Raw genomic sequence first — 20,323 nt, forward strand, 5'->3', positions numbered from 1 at the left:
CATTAAACTGGCCTTGGAAGAATGGAGACATTGGTTGGAGGGGTCAGACCTTCCTTTCATCGTGTGGACAGATCACAAGAACCTTGAATACCTCAGGACTGCCAAGCGCCTCAATTCTCGTCAGGTCCGATGGTCTCTCTTCTTTCCTCGCTTCAAGTTCACATTTTCCTTCCACCCAGGCTCTAAGGCCGAATCCCATTTCACCCCTTGGACCAACCCCTTGGCCCTTCCCCTCCATTTTGCGTGTTCACGTGAAGGGGTAGGGGTATCCCAATCCCAGTTAACGTGGAGGGGTAGGGGAAGGGGTAGGGCTTCTGTACCCCTCCAAACGGAGATTTTCCTGGAGCTGACTCCGAACGAAGGGGTTTGAGTGATTTCCCACAATGCCATGCGGATTTCAGCGAGATTTCATGCGGATTTCAGAAAGATGGCGGTTCCCACGGCGAAAGATTGTCATAAATGTATTTTCTGCATTATTTACGTGTTTTAAGTTGTTATCCAGAGGAAACACGCCGCTTGATTCGCTTTCGAGCTGAGAATGAGCAGCGATTTCTGAAATCCAAGCTGCTGCTAAAAAGCTTTGGGAGTGAGTATTGTTTTCGGTTGCTTGACTGCGTACATTTTGTTCTGTTATTCTCGCTTTTATTGTTTACATGAGTGTTCTGACACCTCATTCTGTCGGATGTGGTGCACGAAGCGCCAAAGATATCCCATTCAGTGGTGTTAGTTAACAAATCACACCCTGCCAGCAGAGATTTCTGGTTCTGCCTCTGGCTCTGACTGTAGCGGCTGGTCGCAGCCAATGACGCATTTGGTCGCGTTTTGCTAACGTAAACGCTGACGGAGGTACGCGATGACGTATGCGATCGTTGAAGGGCTATCCCAATACGTAAGAGTTGAATTTCAAGCCCTATCCCTTGTAGCTCAGTTTCAAGGGGAAGGGCCAAGGGGAAAGGCCAAGGGGAAGGGAGAGGGGTAGGGGTAGAAATTAGAATTGGGATTGGGCCTAAGAATGGTAAGCCCGATGCCTTGTCCAGAATGTTTTCTCCCCTCCAGGAGGAATCGACCTCCCCCGAGACCATCCTTCCTCCACGGTGCCTGGTGGGGGCCGCTCTGTTAGAGGTGGAAACCCTGGTCCAGAAGGCCCATGAGCAGGACCCAGGGCCCAGTAATGCACCTCCTAACCATCCTTTTGTTCCTGTTTCTGTGCAGGCACAGGTGTTGCAGTGGGGTCATGGTTCCAGAATGGCGTGCCACCCAGGAGCAGCCCGGAATCTGGCACTCATCCAACAATGTTTTTGATGGCCATCCATCAAGGAGGACGTCCAGAGGTTTGTGGCAGCTTGCGACATCTGCGCCAGGAACAAGACTGGCAACAGACCCCCTGCTGGCCTGCTGAGACCCCTTCCTGTTCCCCACTGGCCCTGGTCACACATAGCCCTGGATTTCATCACAGGTCTCCCTAATTCAGGTAGCAATACTTGTATCCTCACTGTTGTTGACCGTTTTTCTAAAGCTGTTCATTTTATCCCTCTGCCCAAGCTTCCCACAGCCAAGGAGACCACCGAATTGCTGTGTGGCAGCGGGGGCGTGGTCAAGCATCGTTCTGTGACCAGAGGGCAGAGTCAGGGAAGGTAAGTGGCAGAATCACTGCACCTGACGTTAATTAATGTGTTTGTGTGTCTTCCCCAGTGACTGGGCCCTATTTAAGGAGAGAGAACAAGAGCAGAGGGAGCTCTCTCCCCAACCAGATGACTGATGTATGTGCGTGTGTCTGAGTGTGTGAGAGAGTGTATATAGAAACTGAAAAGCTAAATAAAAGAGAGTTTTGTGAACTTAGTTCTGGCCTGCCGTCCTTCTGTGCTCCACCCACCTACACGAACTGTCACAGTGGTGCCGAAACCCGGGACGAGCACAGAAGAGAACAGCCCCATGGAGTCCTCCCCTTTCGCAGACCTGATTCACGCCCTCACCACAGCCCAACAGAGCCAGCACCAGGCGCTGCTCGCTCTCCAAAAGGAGCAAGAACAATGGTTCGAGGCCCTGGTGCTGGCGCAACAGGAAGATCATCGGGCGTTCCGGCACCTCCTTGCGTGGCGGGGTCCACCATCTCCACCGCCGCGGGCCCTTCCCCCCCCCACCCTCACGAAGATGGGCCTGCAGGACGACCCCGAGGCCTTCTTCATGCTCTTTGAGCAGGTAGCAGAGACCTCGGGGTGGCCGGTGGAACAGCACACAGTGCGCCTCCTCCCCCTGCTAATGGGAGAGGTGCATCTGGCCGCACTACAGCTCCCCGCCGACCGCCGGCTGGCCTACGCGGACCTTCGCCGGGCCGTCCTCCAGCGGGTGGGGCGCACCCCCGAGCAACAACATCAGCGCTTCCGCGCTTTGTGCTTGGAGGAAGTCGGCTGGCCGTTCGCGTTTGGCCAGCAACTCCGGGACGCCTGCTGGCAGTATTTGAGGGCGGACAACCGCGACGCCGAGGGACTCATCGACCAGGTGGTACTGGAGCAGTTCGTCGCGTGTTTACCAGCAAGAACTGCAGAGTGGGTCCAGTGCCACCGCCCGGCGTCGCTGGATTAGGCAATTGAGCTGGCGGAGGACCATTTGGCGGCTGTCTCGATGGCAGGACAGCAGACGACCTCTTCTCTTCTCTCCCCTCTCTCTCGCTCCCCCCTCCTCCTGTGTCTCCTCCTTGCCCCATTCCCCCACCGTGGAGGCGGGGGCCGGTGCCACCCCAGCTGGCCCGCCGCACCCGCGGTGCCCTCCCGTTTCTCCCTGCTGTGTCTGTCTCTCCCCCCCCTCAGGTGAGTGAGCCCCAGAGCACTAGTGCAGAGAAGAAGCCCGGGCCAGTTTGCTGGCGCTGCGGGGAGCCAGGCCACCTCCAACAGCAGTGCTTGGTAATGAAGGTGGGCGTGGTGGTTCGGATCCCCGACGCGCCAGGAGCCGCCCTCGATCGGGCCGGAGCGTATCGCATACCGGTGAGTATCCAAGGGGATACATATCAGGCGTTGGTGGATTCTGGCTGTAATCAGACCTCAATCCACCAAAGCCTGGTGCAAGACGAGGCATTGGGGGGAGCACAATTGGTGAAGGTGTTGTGTGTGCACAGGGATGTTCACAACTACCCTTTAGTGTCAGTTCACATTCTTTTCTGAGGGGAGAAATTTATAGTGAAGGTGGCGGTTAATCCTCGCCTTACCCACTCGATAATTGGGGACTGATTGGCCAGGATTTCGGGATTTAATGACACACTTAGTGAAGAGTGGGTCCTGCCATAGTTTAACAGGGGGAGGTCCCGGTGTCATGTTGGAGGGAGCAGCTGTCACAGAGCCGTCTACGTCAGCTCCGCGTCAGAGTGAGGAGCCGCCAGTTCCTCCTCTCTCTGTTGGAGAATCCCTTGCGGATTTTCCATTAGAGCAGTTTTTAGACGAAACTCTGCGGCATGCGTTTGACCAAGTGAGAGTAATCGATGGTCAAACGCTCCAGCCAAACGCCACCCCGTCCTTCCCCTACTTCGTGATTATGAAGGCTAGATAATACCGAGTGACGCAGGACACTCAAACTAAAGAGTGAGTCACGCAGCTTTTGATTCCGAAGAGCCGCCGGGAATTGGTATTCCAGGCGGCTCACTTTAATCCCATGGCTGGACACTTAGGGCAGGATAAAGCACTAGCCCAAATAATGGCCCGGTTCTATTGGCCAGGAATTCGCGGCGATGTCCGTAGGTGGTGTACAGCGTGCTGCGAATGCCAGTTAGTAAATCCAGCGGCCATCCCAAAAGCGCCTTTGCGCCCTCTACTGTTAATCGAGACCCCGTTCGAAAGAATTGGGATGGATCTCGTCGGGCCATTAGATCGGTCAACACGAGGGTACCGCTTTATATTAGTTCTGGTGGACTATGCAACGCGATACCCGGAAGCCGTGCCTCTTCGCAATATCTCAGCATGCAGTATTGCGGAGGCGCTCTTCCACGTTCCCGAGTTGGAATCCCGAAAGAGATTCTGACTGACCAAGGCACCTCGTTTATGTCACGTACACTGAACGAACTGTATGGGTTGTTGGGTATTAAGCCGATCTGCACCAGCGTGTATCACCCACAAATGGACGGTTTAGTTGAACGGTTCAGTCGCACCCTCAAGAATATAATTAAAAAATTCGTAAGTGAGGACACACATAATTGGGATAAATGGCTCGACCCTTTGCGATTTGCAGTGCGAGAGGTCTCCCAAGCCTGCACGGGGTTCTCCCCGTTTGAATTGTTATACGGGCGTAAGCTGCACGGCATTCTAGATGTGCTGCGGGAAAATTGGGAGGAGGGACCTTCACCAAGTAAAAATTAAATCCAATACGTTATTGACCTGTGCGCAAAACTCCACACACTCACGCACCTAACTCAGGAGAATTTGCGGCAGACCCAAGAATGACAAACCCGCCTGTACGACAAGGGTATGCGCCTTAGGGAGTTCGCACCGGGAGATAAAGTACTCGTACTGTTGCCCACATCGAGCTCCAAATTGGTCACCAAGTGGCAAGAACCCTTTGAGGTCACACGGCGAGTCGGGGATGTTGACTGTGAGGTGAGGCGAACGGATAGGGGTGGGGCACTACAGATTTACCACCTCAACCTGCTCAAACTCTGGAACAAGGAGGTCCTCGTGGCGTTGGTGTCGGTGGTTCCGGAGAAGGCGGAGCTGGGGCCGGAGGTGCAAAAGGGAACATTGGCATCATGTACCTCTCCGGTCCCCTGTGGAGACCACCTCTCCCCGACCCAACTTGCGGAGGTTGCCCAGTTGCAGACCGAGTTTTCGGACATGTTCTCGCCCCTGCCCACCCGCACCGACCTCATAGAGCACCACATTGAGACGCCCCCGGGGGTGGTAGTGCATAGCCGCCCTTACAGGTTACCCGAGCACAAGAAAAAAGTGGTTCGGGAAGAACTCGAGGCCATGCTCGAAATGGGCATCGTCGAGGAGTCCCATAGTGACTGGAGCAGCCCGGTGGTCTTGGTACCCAAGGCCGACGGGCCGGTCCGGTTCTGTGTGGACTATAGAAAAGTCAACGTGGTGTCTAAATTTGATGCGTACCCAATGCCTCGTATTTATGACTTGCTCGATCGGCTAGGCACGGCTCGTTTTTACTCGACACTGGATTTAACAAAGGGTTATTGGCAGATCCCCTTGACTCCATTATCCCGAGAAAAAAATGGCCTTTTCCACACCGTTTGGCTTACACCAATTTGTCACACTTCCTTTTGGGCTGTTTGGCGCTCCTGCTACGTTTCAGTGGCTGATGGATAGGGTCCTCCACCCCCACGCCACCTATGTGGCTGCCTACCTTGATGACATTATTATCTATAGTAATGACTGGCCGAGGCACCTTGAACATCTGAGGGCCATCCTTAGGTCGCTAAGGTGAGCGGGTCTCACAGCCAACCCGAAGAAGTGTGTGATTGGGCGGGTGGAAGTACGGTATCTGGGCTTCCACTTGGGCAACGAGCAGGTGTGTCCCCAAATTAACAAGACAGCAGCAATTGCGGCCTGCCCGAGGCCCAAGACCAAAAAGGGGTGAGACAGTTCCTGGGGCTGGCTGGCTATTATCGTAGGTTTATACCTAATTATTTGGACATCACCAGCCCGCTGACTGATCTGACTAAAAAGGGGGCACCAGATCCGGTCCAGTGGACAGAGCAATGTCAGCGGGCTTTTTCTGAGGTAAAGGCTGCACTGTGTGGGGGGCCACTTTTACACTCCCCTGACTTTTCTCTCCCCTTTATGTTACAGACGGATGCGTCGGACAGAGGGCTGGGGGCTGTTTTGTCCCAGGAGGTGGAGGGGGAGGATCGCCCCATGCTGTATATCAGTCGGAAGCTGTCGGTGCATGAGGGGCGCTACAGCACCATTGAGAAAGAGTGCCTGGTCCTCCCCCTCCGTTACTACCTGCTGGGACGCCCTTTCACCCTCTGTTCGGACCACGCCCCCCTCCAGTGGCTCCACCGCATGAAGGATGCCAACGCGCGGATCACCCGTTGGTATCTGGCACTCCAACCCTTTAACTTCAAGGTGATCCACAGGCCGGGGGCGCAGATGGTCGTGGCGGTCTTCCTCTCCTGTCAAGGGGGAGGGGAGTTGGCTGCAGGCCGGACAGCCACCCGGCCTGAGTCGGGTGGTGGGGGTATGTGGCAGCGGGGGCATGGTCAAGCATCGGTCTGTGACCAGAGGGCGGAGTCATGGAAGGTAAGTGGCAGAATCACTGCACCTGACGTTAATTAATGTGTTTGTGTGTCTTCCCCAGTGACCACGCCCTATTTAAGGAGAGAGAGAAAGAGCAGAGGGAGCTCTCTCCCCAACCAGATGACTGATGTGTGTGCGTGTGTCTGAGTGTGTGAGAGAGTATATATAGAAGCTGAAAAGCTGAATAAAAGAGAGTTTTGTGAACTCAGTTCTGGCCTGCCGTCCTTCTGTGCTCCACCCACCTACACGAACTGTCACATGCTGATACTCCATGTTTTCCGTCTACACGGACTCCCCTCAGACATCGTATCAGACCACGGACCCCAGTTCTCTTCTCAATTCTGGAAGGCTTTCTGTAAACTCATTGGTGCTTCTCACAGTCTGTCTTCAGGTTTTCACCCTCAGACCAATGGACAGATGGAACGGGCTAACCAGGAGCTAGAAGTGGCTCTCAGGTGCATGGTATCCAAGGATGCTGCCTCCTGGAGCAAGACCCTTCCTTGGATAGAGTATGCTCACAACTCTTTACCCACCTCTGCTACAGGTCTTTCCCCCTTCCAGTGCTCTCTGGGTTACTAGCCACCACTCTTTCCTGTCCAAGAAGAAGTTGTTGCCATGCCCTCTGCCCAGTTGTTTGTGCACCGCTTCAGGAGAACGTGGGCATTGACCAGGAAAAAGCTCCTACATTCTGTCAAGATGTTTAAAGAGGAAGCCGACAAACACTGCTCAGCAGCTCCCATCTATCAGGTGGGGCAGCAGGTAATGCTCTCTACTTGCCACCTGCTCCTCAAGACAGTCTCCCGCAAATTGGCTCCCAGGTTCATAGGACCTTACCCCGTCTCCAAGGTAATTCATCCCTGCTCTGTAAGACTCTCTGCCTGTACCCATGCACCATATTCACCCAACTTTCCATGTCTCCCAAGTCAAACCCCTTGTTTCCAGTTCCCTATCCCCACCCTCCAACCCCCCTCCTCCTCCCAGGTTCATAGATGGTGGTGAGGCCTTCATGGTCAGGAGGTTGCTGAAGGTACGATGCCGAGGCAGAGGACTCCAGTACCTGGCTGATTGGGAGGAGTATGTTCCTGAGGAGAGGAGCTGGGTTCCTGCCAGGTTCATCATGGATCCCACTATCATCACGAACTTCCACCAACACCACCCTGAGGCACTTCCTAAGGCGCCCAGAGGCACCTGTTGGGGGGGGGGGGTTTACTGTCACAGTCCAGTCCATCCATGCCTGAGTTTGTGGGACTTCCATGCCAGCTCCAGGCCGGATCCAGGACAGGAATTCAGTCCTGCCCTGCTGAAGGCCATTTTCCCTGAAGCAGCACTCCCACACCTGCTACCACTCCTCTCCCATCAGCCAGGGCCTTCTTAAGAACTGTTTGGAGCTACTCCAGTTGCCAGACTGTCTCTTGTAGACTTTCCTTGCCTTGCTACAACACTTTGGTATTGTCTTCTCGATTCCCCCTGCCTGAATCATTCCTTGTTTTTTGTCTAGTTTTCTGTCCAGTTTTTTGTCCCTGTTTTACCTGCTTGTTCCTTTCGATTGTGTTTTTGTTTCCTCTTCCTGGATTTCCCTTGTCTCTGTGTTCTTCGATTCTTGTTAAGATTTTTCTGTCCTGTTTTTGTCCCTGACCATGCCTACCTGCTCCTCTGTGTTTTTGACCTCCTGGCCCGTTTTTTGACCACTGATTTTTGCCTGAGCCCTACTGTACCTCTGCCCTCTACTTCATTAAAGAAGCCTTTCTCTGTACACTGCCTGTCTTGAGTCTGCTCTTTGGTCCTCACTTCACCTCAGCTTGCCACTTCTGACAATTTGGAAGATTTAGAAAAATTAAAAACTAAATTATTGGTGGAGGAAACATGCCAAAGGATAGTCAATATAAAGTTTATCATTGATTGGTCGGTTTATTATTTCCCAGTAATAGCCCTGAAAAGTGTGTCAGCCCTGTGATGACCTGGCGACTTGTCCAGGGTGTGCCCCGCCTTTCGCCCATAGTCAGCTGGGATAGGCTCCAGCTTGCCTGCGACCCTGTAGAAGGATAAAGCAGCTAGAGATAATGAGATGAGATGAGATGAGCCCTGAAAAGTGTTTCATTTATGTCTCACCTGTGGTTGTGAGAAGTGATTTGCCACTATTGAAGAGAATGGTCTGTTTTAGCTGCTGGTCCAGCATACTGTACACATGGAGCACTTTATTCTGCAGCACCAACACGTAGGGGAAGTGCACTCCTGCATCCAACACTGTATCAGGCCATGGCACAGGAGGGCGCTGGGATATACCACTATTCATCACAAACATGCCTACACATGCAAACATACAATCATGAAAAGAGAATTATGTTTTATTCATTTTACTTATAAATTAAATAGATTTATTCATATTTTTACATGTGGTCAGAAGTTTACATACAGTGGCATTGAATGCCATCTTGGATATGAATATCATGGTAATATTTGGGCTTTCTGTAATTTCTTTGAACTGTTCTTTTTCTATGGCAGAATGATTGTACAGCATACATCTTTAATTAAAAAAACACTAGAATTTGGTGCAAAAATTTTAATTTTCTTTGGGTTTTCTGAAAACAACACAGGGTCAAAATTATACATACAGGGCCAAAAATTTACATACGCTCACTTAGATTATTAATTCAAAGTTGCTGAAACTTCCAAAATGTCTCTTATCTTGCCAAGGTCGAGGTCTCTTAACATCCTGTTAGTGATCATGATTGACTGCAGCTGGTAGCTTCTCTGTGCCTTTATAAAAAGGGTTTGTTTACAGCAATCATTGGATTAACCAACACACATTAGAATGGGAAAGTCCAAGGAGCTCAGTGCAGATCTGAGAAAGAGGATCGCAGATATACACAACTCCAGAATGTCTCTGGGAGCCATTTCTAAACAACTGCAAATTCCAAGATCAGTTCAAGCAATTGTATCCAAGTTACTGTGAGGTGAAGTCACTTTGCCAAGCCACTTTGCTTCAAGAAAACCCAAACTGTCACCCTCAGCTGAAAGGAAATTGGTTTGGATGGTCAGGAGCAATCTGGGAACCACCATGGCACAGCCCTGCCATGAACTAGAAGCTGATGGATCACTGTCTACAGTTCAGATCACCATAGACTAAGAGGCTGCTTTCCAAGAAATAACCCCCTGCTCCAAAACTGACACCTTCAAGTTTAACTAAAGTTTAAAGCTGACCACATGGAAAAAGCCTTCTGGAGGATAGTTGTATGGCCAGATGATACAAAGATCAAGTTGTTTGGGCACAATGGGCACAATGACCACCATGTACAGAGGGACACTGTACCAGCTGGTGGTGGTGGTAGGATAATCATGCTCTGGGCCTGTTTTGCTGTCAGTGGAACTGGTTCAATGCACAAAGTGAATGGAATAATGAAGGAGGACTACCTCAGAATTCTTCAGCATAAACCATCAGAAACTTGAAGACGACTTGAGAGTTACAACAGGACAATGAACCCAAACACACATCAGAGCTGGTTGTGGAGGATAAAGCAGGCTAATATTAAGCTTAAAACAAGTCCTGACTTCAACCCTATTGAAAATATATGGACCGTGCTTATAAGTCGAGTCCATGCCAAGAAAAAAAACAAAAAAACAAATCTGATCGAACTCTACCAATTCTATCATGAAGAGTTGTGAAATATCCAACCAGAATTCTGCCAGAAGCTTGTTCATGGCAAACAAAAATGTTTGGTCAAGGTGAATCTTGCGAAGAAACGCTTTACTCAAATATTAGGTGTGCTGTATGTATATTTTTGACTCTGTTTGTATAATTTTGACCCTGTGTTGATTTCAGAAAACCCAAAGAAAATTAAAACTTGTGCACCAAATTCTAGTGTTTTTATTTAAAGGTGCCCTTCCACCAAAAACGTTTAATACTGGCTCTTTTTGAAATACCATAGTTCACTTCGAGTTGCATATGCATGCTGCATGTGAAAATGTAATTCTATTTCCTTCACTCCAGACCGCCAGGGCGGTGCTGAAAGCACTCATGGAAGGATCTTTGCATCCGCGCGTTTCGAGAGTCGCATACAAAAGTTGTCATCTCATGACGTATGACGTGCCTGCCTATATAAGGCAACATCCCACGTCATTTGGCCTCTTCTTTTTTTCTCGCATTGGAATCGCATCTTTTCTATTGGAATTGTGTGTGTGCTATCAGTTAACTGTGGGAATACCTGCGACAATCTACAGTGCAGCTCGTGACTGAAGAGGACTCCAGTGGGACTCGAGTCCACGCAAGCTGTTTGGTCGCTAAGGTAACTTGTTTTATGCATCGATCGTCACTGAATCTTGGCTGCCAAGTTTTCAGGGGCGGCTATTATATCGGTCTTGTCACAAACTGCTCGGTTGCTGGCAGGTTTATCAGTGTTGAGTGAGTTAGCGAATTGGTTGCCAATAACGTTAATGTGTACTTACAACTTTACGTGAGCATCGGTTTTCTGGTTGCTAGTAAATCGTTGTCTGTAGCGGTAAAGTTGCGCTTGCAAACTCACTAGCTTTGGTTGCCAGGCTAACAAGCAGTGCTACACCTTGCTTCTTTTCTAAAAAAAAAAAAAATCATGGGTGAGTAGACACTGAGATGGATTCAGTGAGGTGTTCCACTTGCCCCAATCTAATGGAGGTGCTGGATGCACATGATCGCTGCGTGGAGTGCCTTGGCATGCAACATCTAAGGGAGGCAATGTCTGATCCATGCCCTTCCTGTGCGTTAATGCCGCTTACTGTTAGACAGGCGCGGTTGGCTGGTGTGGAACGTGCGTCTAGCAGTTTTCTGCTCTCGGATTCTCAGACACAGTGTAAGCGTAAGCTTTCACCACCAGTGCATGCAAAACAGCACAAAAAATCTAAGTCTTCTGAGTTAGAGTGTAAAGTGGAACTGCTCTCATCTACAGTGGAGTGTCTGCTGCCTCTGCTTGCAAGGCCCCCCCCCCACACAGCAGGGGCACAGGTAGGTACTGTAGAGGAACAGCCTGCACCGCCTGCCTCCTTGTCACCCATTGGCTCATGTTCTCAGCCACCTGACCAAGAGGAAGTGATGTCTGTGGCTGCCTCAGACACCTTTTTCAGTCAGCCTTCTTCCTCGGTGCAGCCACCAAGCGAAGTCCTGCCAGGTGTTGAGCCCCGTGATTCGGGCAGTGATGTTACCTCTGGGTGATCTGGGGAGTCTGCCTCAGTGGTGGGTTCAGTGGAGGCCACACTGAAGGCTTTGCTTGCACGTTTGCAGTTGGACACCCCAGCTCCTCCTACCGGATCTGAGAACATGTTCCTGCACCATGTTCAGCGTGCCTCTCTGGTAATTCCACAGTATCGTGACTTTACTTCTGTGGTGGCCTCTGCCCTGGAGGCTGCTACGAAACCTGCCCGTCCAGACCAGATGTCTCGCATGCTTGTGGCGATGCAGTACCCCAGTGCTGTTGGCTTGGGTAGCATGCCAGTAGTCGAATCAAGCATTGCTTTGCTCATTGTGTCTCCCAATGAAGCACTTCGGGAGCAGGTGCATTGCCCTAACGCTGAGTGCCGCCGCACAGACGAACTACTTTCTTGTGCTTACAACTCTACTGCCTTTCTTGGCAGGGTGTCTAACTCGCTGGCACACATACTTGATATGCTGCACTCAACACTCAACACATCATCGGCAGACCCACTGGTGGCTGAGGTATTGGAACTTGCACTGCAGGCTATGGGTGTCATTGCCAACCAGTGTGGCACTACCTTGGGCACCTTGCTGCAAGCCCGTCGACAAGTGTGGCTGGCTCAATCGCCTGTGCCAGAAGTATGCAGGAACAACCTGAGGCACCTCCCACTGGCACCTGGACAGGTCTTTGGGCCAGCAGCACAAGAGGCCTTTGACAGACGTGTGTCTGTTACAGAGTCTCGCTCCCGTCATGTGGGCATAGCACCCACCTTCAGAGCTCCGCCAAACCCTTCTGCCTCACGCTTTAGGCATGTGACCCCTAGAGCTGCACAAAGGTCTCCCCATCGACCCCAGCAGCAGGCCCTCAATTCCCCATCTCCCTCGGCCAGGCAGGGTGGCACTCAGCCACACGTGAGTTGTCACCCTTTTTGACAGACAGGTCCTCCCCGCCATCGTTGCCCCCCCATCCCTTCTAATTTTAGATTTAAGAAGGTTAAACTGTTTCTTGAAGGTGCTTCCTTTTCGAATGCTACGAACAACAGATGTACTGCAAGTGGTCATAAACCAGGACTGGTTTGTGACCGTAGATCTCGAGGACGCCTATTTTCACATACCCATTGCCGTGGACCACAGGCACTTCCTTCGTTTTTCATTTCCTTCGTTTTTCATTCATGGGAAAGATTTTTCAGTTCAGAGTTCTCCCCTTTGGACTTTCTCTGGCGCCAAGGGTGTTCTCGAAATGCGTCCAAGTAGCACTAGAACCCCTTCAGAAGGAGGGCATAAGAGTGCTCCCTTACTTGGGACGACTGGCTTCTTTGTGCGGCATTGCCCGAACAGGCCAGGGAACATGCTCACCGGTTGCTACTACACATTACGGCTCTGGGGTTCAGGGTGAACCAGAGGAAGTGCAAACTGGTCCCAGTCCAGGCAACACGTTTCATCGGCCTTGCCCTGGATTTGAACACTATGCTGGCCAGTCCCACACCAGACAGAATAAGTTCAATTCTCACTGGCGTGAACCACCTTCGTGTCGGGGGAACTCAGCGTTATGTTTCTCTCCTTCAGCTGTTGGGGAAACTCACAGCGGCCTCAGTAGTCATTTCTCTGGGTCTTCTGTGGCTAAGGGCTTTTCAGAGATGGCTTCTTCAACTGTGTCTGTGTCCAGTGTGAGACAGGCACATGAGGGTGAGAATAACACACCGTTGCATGCTCACGCTAAGACCTTGGTCCCAGGCACACTTTCTCACTCGTGGAGTTCCACTTGGTCCCCCACCGGGACGGTGGGAGGTTATCCGGACAGATGCTTCCCTCATGGGTTGCGGTGGAGTCTGGCATCGGCAAGGTGTGAACGGCACCTGGTCTGCTCCGTGGCGCACGTCCCACATCAACACACTGGAGTTGATGGCGGTGTTTCTGATGTTGCGCCACTTTCAGGAAGTGCTGCAGGGCAAACATGTATTGGTACATGCAGACAATGTGGCAACTGTTTTCTATATCAATCATCGGGGGGTCTGTAGCTGCGCTTCAGGTGGCTCACAGTCTCCTAGTATGGGCTCAGGACAACCTCCTTTCCATAAGGGCATCTTATCTACCTGGATGCCTAAACAGTGTGGCAGATGCTCTGTCACGCGGCAAGGTGTCTCAAGGGGATTGGAAACTGCATCCAGACATGGTGGAACAGATCTGGAAAACCTATGGGAGAGCAACTGTGGACCTGTTTGCGAGCAGTCAGACAACTCATTGTCCGACATGGTTTTCCCTGGGAGAAGAAACGGCAGCATTGGGCCAGGATGCTCTGGCCCATGACTGGCTGAGGTCCATCCTTTATGCCTTTCCCCCTCTACCACTGTTGTGGAGGACTCTCTGCCGTGTGCACGATTATGGTCACCATGTTCTATTGATAGCTCCTCATTGGCCATCCAGGCCATGGTTCCAGCTCCTGCTGTCACTACTAGTGGGACCCCCTTGTCAGCTGCCCAGCAGGCCCGACTTGCTGACGCAGATCGAGGGCAGGATTCAACACCCATGTCCCGAATGCCTGAAGCTCTGGGTGTGGCCCTTGGGGCCCTGGGGCTATTACTGGAGTGTTCAGAAGGGACCAGGAACACTGTGGTGAACGCACGTGCAGAATCTACCCGACGCTTGTATGCAGGCAAGTGGAAGGTGTTCTGTGATTGGTGTGCAGAACGCAACATCGACCCCCTAAGCTGCTTTGTTCCACAGATTTTAGATTTCCTGCAGCACCTTTTAGAGCTTGGCAGGGCTGCATCTACACTTAAGGTGTATGTTGCAGCACTAACAGCCCACCGTTCAGAGGTTGGAGGTGTTTCACTTGGGTCCCACCGGCTGGTGGTAGCCTTTTTGAGAGGGGCAGTTCATTTTAATCCTCCTCATTTTGTGCAGAGTCCGTCATGGATGCTCAAATCCCTTTGCTTGCCTCCTTATGAGCCCCTGGCAGCAGCTGACATTAAGTGGCTATCTGTTAAAACAGCTTTTCTCCTTGCCATCACAACAGCCCGGTGTGTGAGTGAGCTAAATGCCCTCTCAGTGAGTACTGCTTGTTTTTGTTGGGGCCCTATGTTTGACAGTGTTTCATTGTGGCCTAACCCAGCTTTCCTCCCAAAAGTCTTATCTCCCCAGTTTAGCAACCAGCTGATTTTGCTGACTGCTATACCGGCGGACAGGACGGACTTGCGTGCTGAGTTGTGCCCTGTCAGGGCTCTGAGGTTTTATTTTGATAGGACGCCAGCCTTTCGTACGACAGACCAATTGTTTGTTTGTTTTGGTGGCGCTCCAAGAGGAAGGCCTCTGTCCAAGCAGCGGCTCACCCGTTGGGTTGTGGAGGCAATCACCCATGCCTATGAATCTATGGGACGTACTGTGCCCTCTCCTGTTTGCTGCCATTCAACGCATGCTCAGGCAACATCATGGGCAGCTCTCTGGGGTGTACCACTCTCTGACATTTGTGCTGCTGCAACTTGGTCCAATACATGTACATTTGCCCGGTACTACAGGCTAAATGTTACATCCATGCCATTGCTGTGTGCAGCTGTTCTTCCAGAAGGTGGTGATGCTCTTCTGAATTCCTCGTGACTGGGTTGGTATTCGTCTTCCACTAGTGCTTTCAGCACCACCCTGGCGGTCTGGAGTGAAGGAAATAGAACACTGGTTACGAATGTAACCGTGGTTCTATGACTAAGTGGAAGACCGCCAGGGTCTTTGGTCACTTGGATTGCGCGAGAATGATCTTGAGGCCAAATGACGTGGGATGTTGCCTTATATAGGCAGGCACGTCATACGTCATGAGATGACAACTTTTGTATGCGACTCTCGAAACGCACGGACACAAAGATCCTTCCACTAGTGCTTTCAGCACCGCCCTGGTGGTCTTCCATTTAGTCATAGAACCATGGTTACATTTGTAACCAGCGTTCTACCCCCATTCCCTGTATTAGCTTATAAAAGAAAACAGTCGGAAAAACGAGCGGATCTGAAAAAGCCATACGATCTTACATCACTGCGTAAATTAGTATTCATGGCCTCGCCCACTTTGGCTTGCGACCACCCACGGGAAGAAAGTTCGGATTTAAGCGCGAGGAGAGATAGCAGAGCCAGTGTTGCTAGGTTGGGCGGTTTTAAGTGTATTTTGGCGGATTTGAACATATTTTGGGCTGGAAAACGTCAGCAGTATCTGACAACACTGAGCAGAGCTCATTTCGTTAGTAGCTAACGAAGAGGACCTAACAGCAAGTTGAAAACATGTCTGAACAAGTTCCTGCCTGTGTTATTTGTGGCAGTAAGACATCAACGTTGCATTTCTTGCCCAAGATAGAAGAGGTGAAGAATAAATGGTTGGAATTTATCTTTGGAACACCACCAGCGAAGTATAATGCAGCGTTAGTACTGTGTTCTGATCATTTCAATCACAGTAACTTTTCAAACTTCGGTGCCTTCAGTAGTGGTTTTGCTTCGAGGTTGCATTTAATCCCTGGATCTGTGCTGTCAAGACGATCGACCACCAGCTCACAAGCTGTAAGTAAAACATGAACTTTTTGTTTGAAGGTTTTTGTTACAAAATAGCATGTTCATATTCTCCACGTTAGCATGCATGACATGATCACAAGCTAGGCAGGGCTGAGAGTTTTCCGCTTTTTCTGAGTAAAAAACGACCTTTTTATATTATGCCAAATCCGTTGAGAATTTTTTTTATTAATTTCGGGGGGGGGGGGTTGAGGTATGTTCCTTCATGCTGTTCAAACTTTATTAACTCCAACGATGTTTACACATTATTTGTAAGTCGGCATCTTTAGTCTCGTTTAAACCTCATTGAATGTGATGTAAAATTCGTGTTATCTACATCGTTATTGGTCAAAACATCGACGTCAAGACCATAATAGCCAATCAAAACAGTTTTTACAAAGACACCCACATTCTTTTTTTAAGTCACTCGTTCATTTTATTCGTTTGTTCAGTAAAAACCCAAACATTTGTTGAATTTTTCTTATTTCCTCGCGTCGCACCTCAATGACATCAGCGCGCGGTATTTTTCCCTTCGCGGTTTGTTCCTTCTCTCTCGCCATAGCAAGACACCCATATCCGCTTGTTCTGACTCACTGGAGGTAGCGTCACAGTGCTGTTAGCCAATCAGAGGTAAAACATTTACATGTCATGAATATTAATGAGTAAGAGCTGAAATCCTGTCGTTCTCCTGCCACCCACTCCTCCAGCAAACTAGAACAGCCTGAAACAGGAGAACCACAGCATTTTTTCACCAAAACCGGCTTACAGAGCATTCATTCATACTAGAGACCACCGCACAATTAATGAAAAAAATGATGCAAGGAGACCTTTAAGTTAAAGATGTATGCTGTACATTCTGCCACAGAAAAAGAACAGTTCAAAGAAATTACTGAAAACCCAAATACTGGCATGACATTCATATCCAAAATGACATTCATGTCATTGTATGTAAACTTCTGACCACAACTGTACATATATTAAAATTTTGTAAGAGTTAATTTGTGTTTAATATTTATCTGATTTAATAAAATATGAATGCTATTTTATTAATTAAATATTATGAATTAATAATGTTTGTATTTGATTCAGTTATCTTATATTCACTTTTATTATTATTATTATTATTATTATTATTATTATTATTATTATACATTGTAGTTTAAATAGGGCCACTTTTTTTTTTACACTATAAATGGATGTCATTTAAGTTAGACTTTTGAACATTGTGCAATCAGAGCCTCACCCAAGTTCCCTGGGCCGCTGAGAAGAAACTCTCCTTTCACACTTCCCTTTGCGAGAACATTTTGCTTTCCCAGGTTGTGTGTGAAGAGCTCAAGCTCACTCTGAGTCTGGTAATCATGGAGAATATATCTGTCACTTGTAGCCACACACAAGCAAGTCTCATGCACAGCCAAAGCCACAGGGTCCTGAGTCAGAGCCACGTTCCCTACATACTCCCATCTGTCCACACACACCTTGTATATGCTCACTGCTTTCCTTTTGGTGGAGGCGGCGAAGAGCTCTACGAAAACCTGCTGTGTGTGAACTGCGGGTTCACCGAGGCAAAACAAAGAAATGTTCTGGATCTTCTTCAGGGCTGCTATGGGCTCCAGGCAGAACATGTTTAACGCTGTGATGGAGTTGTCCCAAAGCACAAGAAGGTGGTTCAGGACTGGGACTGCCTTCAGCTGGCTGATTTCTCCACCTCGGCCCATCTGTCTTTTCGTTACCTCTCGAAGTGTCTGATGTTCTCCGATCCCATTCTTTGAGCTTGTAATGAAATGCTGGATGACTCCATCTTTACTTCCAATGTAGAAGTTATCACAGGAACATTCCATACACTGAATAAGAGATTTATCTTTGCCTTTGGTAACCGGCACCTTTTCAAAGACCACTGTGGAACTAAAGATGTTCATAATTGTCTGTTGTTTTTTTGTTTGTTTGTTTTTTTTGACAGGAAATTCAGATGATAAATGCCTTGAATGCAGAAACGCCTTGAGTGTATCCCCTTTAACACATTAAATATAAAGTTTCAGCTTGAATGATTTGATAAGTAATTCTCAAACCTCTGCAGCAGTATCTCACTCTTCTGTGAGTGTATTTTGACCCTGCCATGTGACTCATCCTGAGAGGAAGCTAGTGTCAGCACTTTACTCACTCTCAAAGTAGAAAGCTGCACAAAGTCAACTGTGTGTTCATTAACTTCGGGAAATGGTTTTCAAATCAGCCTGCAGCCCGCACTTCTGTATAATCTAACCACAACATCCTTATATTTTGCTTGATGTCATTGATTTCAGCCAATGAATATGATTGTTTTTGGACCATCTATTGTATCATGTACAGTGGTGCTTGAAAGTTTGTGAACCCTTTAGAATTTTCTATATTTCTGCATAAATATGACCTTAAACATCATCAGATTTTCACACAAGTCCTAAAAGTAGATAAAGAGAACCCAGTTAAACAAATGAGACAAAAATATTATACTTGGTCATTTATTTATTGAGGAAAATGATCCAATATTACATATCTGTGAGTGGCAAAAGTATGTGAATCTCTAGGATTAGCAGTTAATTTGAAGGTGAAATTAGAGTCAGGTGTTTTTAATCAATTGGGTGACAATCAGGTGTGAGTGGGCACCCTGTTTTATTTAAAGAACAGGGATCTATCAAAGTCTGATCTTCACAACACATGTTTGTGGAAGTGTATCATGGCACGAACAAAGGAGATTTCTGAGGACCTCAGAAAAAGCGTTGCTGATGCTCATCAGGCTGGGAAAGGTTACAAAACCATCTCTAAAGAGTTTAGACTCCACCAATCCACAGTCAGACAGATTGTGTATAAATGGAGGAAATTCAAGACCATTGTTACCCTCCCCAGGAGTGGTCGACCAACAAAGATCACTCCAAGAGCAAGGCGTGTAATAGTCAGCGAGGTCACAAAGGACGCCAGGGTAACTTCTAAGCAACTGAAGGCCTCTCTCACATTGGCTAATGTTAATGTTCATGAGTCCACCATCAGGAGAACACTGAACAACAATGGTGTGCATGGCAGGGCTGCAAGGAGAAAGCCACTGCTCTCCAAAAAGAACATTGCTGCTCGTCTGCAGTTTGTTAAAGATCACGTGGACAAGCCAGAAGGCTATTGGAAACATGTTTTGTGGATGGATGAGACCAAAATAGAACTTTTTGGTTTAAATGAGAAGCGTTATGTTTGGAGAAAGGAAAATGCTGCATTCCAGCATAAGAACCTTATCCCATCTGTGAAATATGGTGGTGGTAGTATCATGGTTTGGGCCTGTTTTGCTGCATCTGGGCCAGGACGGCTTGCCATCATTGATGGAACAATGAATTCTGAATTATACCAGCAAATTCTAAAGGAAAATGTCAGGACATCTGTCCATGAACTGAATCTCAAGAGAAGGTGTGTCATGCAGCAAGACAACGACCCTAAGCACACAAGTCGTTCTACCAAAGAATGGTTAAAGAAGAATAAAGTTAATGTTTTGGAATGGCCAAGTCAAAGTCCTGACCTTAATCCAATCGGAATGTTGTGGAAGGACCTGAAGCGAGCAGTTCATGTGAGGAAACCCACCAACATCCCAGAGTTGAAGCTGTTCTGTACAGAGGAATGGGCTAAAATTCCTCCAAGCCGGTGTGCAGGACTGATCAACAGTTACCGCAAACGTTTAGTTGCAGTTATTGCTGCACAAGGGGATCACACCAGATACTGAAAGCAAAGGTTCACATACTTTTGCCACTCACAGATATATAATATTGGATCATTTTCCTCAATAAATAAATGACCAAGTATAATATTTTTGTCTCATTTGTTTAAGTGGGTTCTCTTTATCTACTTTTAGGACTTGTGTGAAAATCTGATGATGTTTTAGGTCTTATTTATACAGAAATATAGAAAATTCTAAAGGGTTCACAAACTTTCAAGCACCTGGTGCTTGAAAGTTTGTGAACCCTTTAGAATTTTCTATATTTCTGCATAAATATGACATAAAACATCATCAGATTCTATTTTGGTCTCATCCATCCACAAAACATTTTTACAATAGCCTTTTGGCTTGTCCATGTGATCTTTAGCAAACTGCAGATGAGCAGCAATGTTCTTTTTGGAGAGCAGTGGTTTTCTCCTTGCAACCCTGCCATGCACACCATTGTTGTTCAGTGTTCTCCTGATGGTGGACTCATGAACATTAGCCAATGTGAGGGAGGCCTTCAGTTGCTTAGAAGTTACCCTGGGCTCCTTTGTGACCTCGCCGACTATTACATGCCTTGCTCTTGGAGTGATCTTTGTTGGTCGACCACAGGAGGGTAACAATGGTCTTGAATTTCCTCCATTTGTACACAATCTGTCTGACTGTGGATTGGTGGAGTCCAAACTCTTTAGAGATGGTTTT

General features: G+C 48.6%; 1 protein-coding gene across 1 annotated transcript in view; it reads right to left on the minus strand.

Moving 5' to 3' along the window:
• si:ch211-266g18.9 (transforming growth factor-beta receptor-associated protein 1) overlaps nucleotides 1-17,831 on the minus strand; it is a 69,639-nt gene extending 51,808 nt beyond the window's left edge. Inside the window, exons 1-2 of the mRNA XM_060932925.1 lie at nucleotides 17,159-17,831; nucleotides 8,343-8,537 (exon numbers count right to left, since the gene is read on the minus strand). Of these exons, the coding sequence (XP_060788908.1) occupies nucleotides 8,343-8,537; nucleotides 17,159-17,831 (868 nt within the window). The remainder of the gene's footprint in view (nucleotides 1-8,342; nucleotides 8,538-17,158) is intronic.
• Nucleotides 17,832-20,323: the final 2,492 nt, after the last annotated feature.

The sequence above is a fragment of the Neoarius graeffei genome, chromosome 11, assembly GCF_027579695.1.
Source record: "Neoarius graeffei isolate fNeoGra1 chromosome 11, fNeoGra1.pri, whole genome shotgun sequence".
Classification (NCBI taxonomy): domain Eukaryota; kingdom Metazoa; phylum Chordata; class Actinopteri; order Siluriformes; family Ariidae; genus Neoarius; species Neoarius graeffei.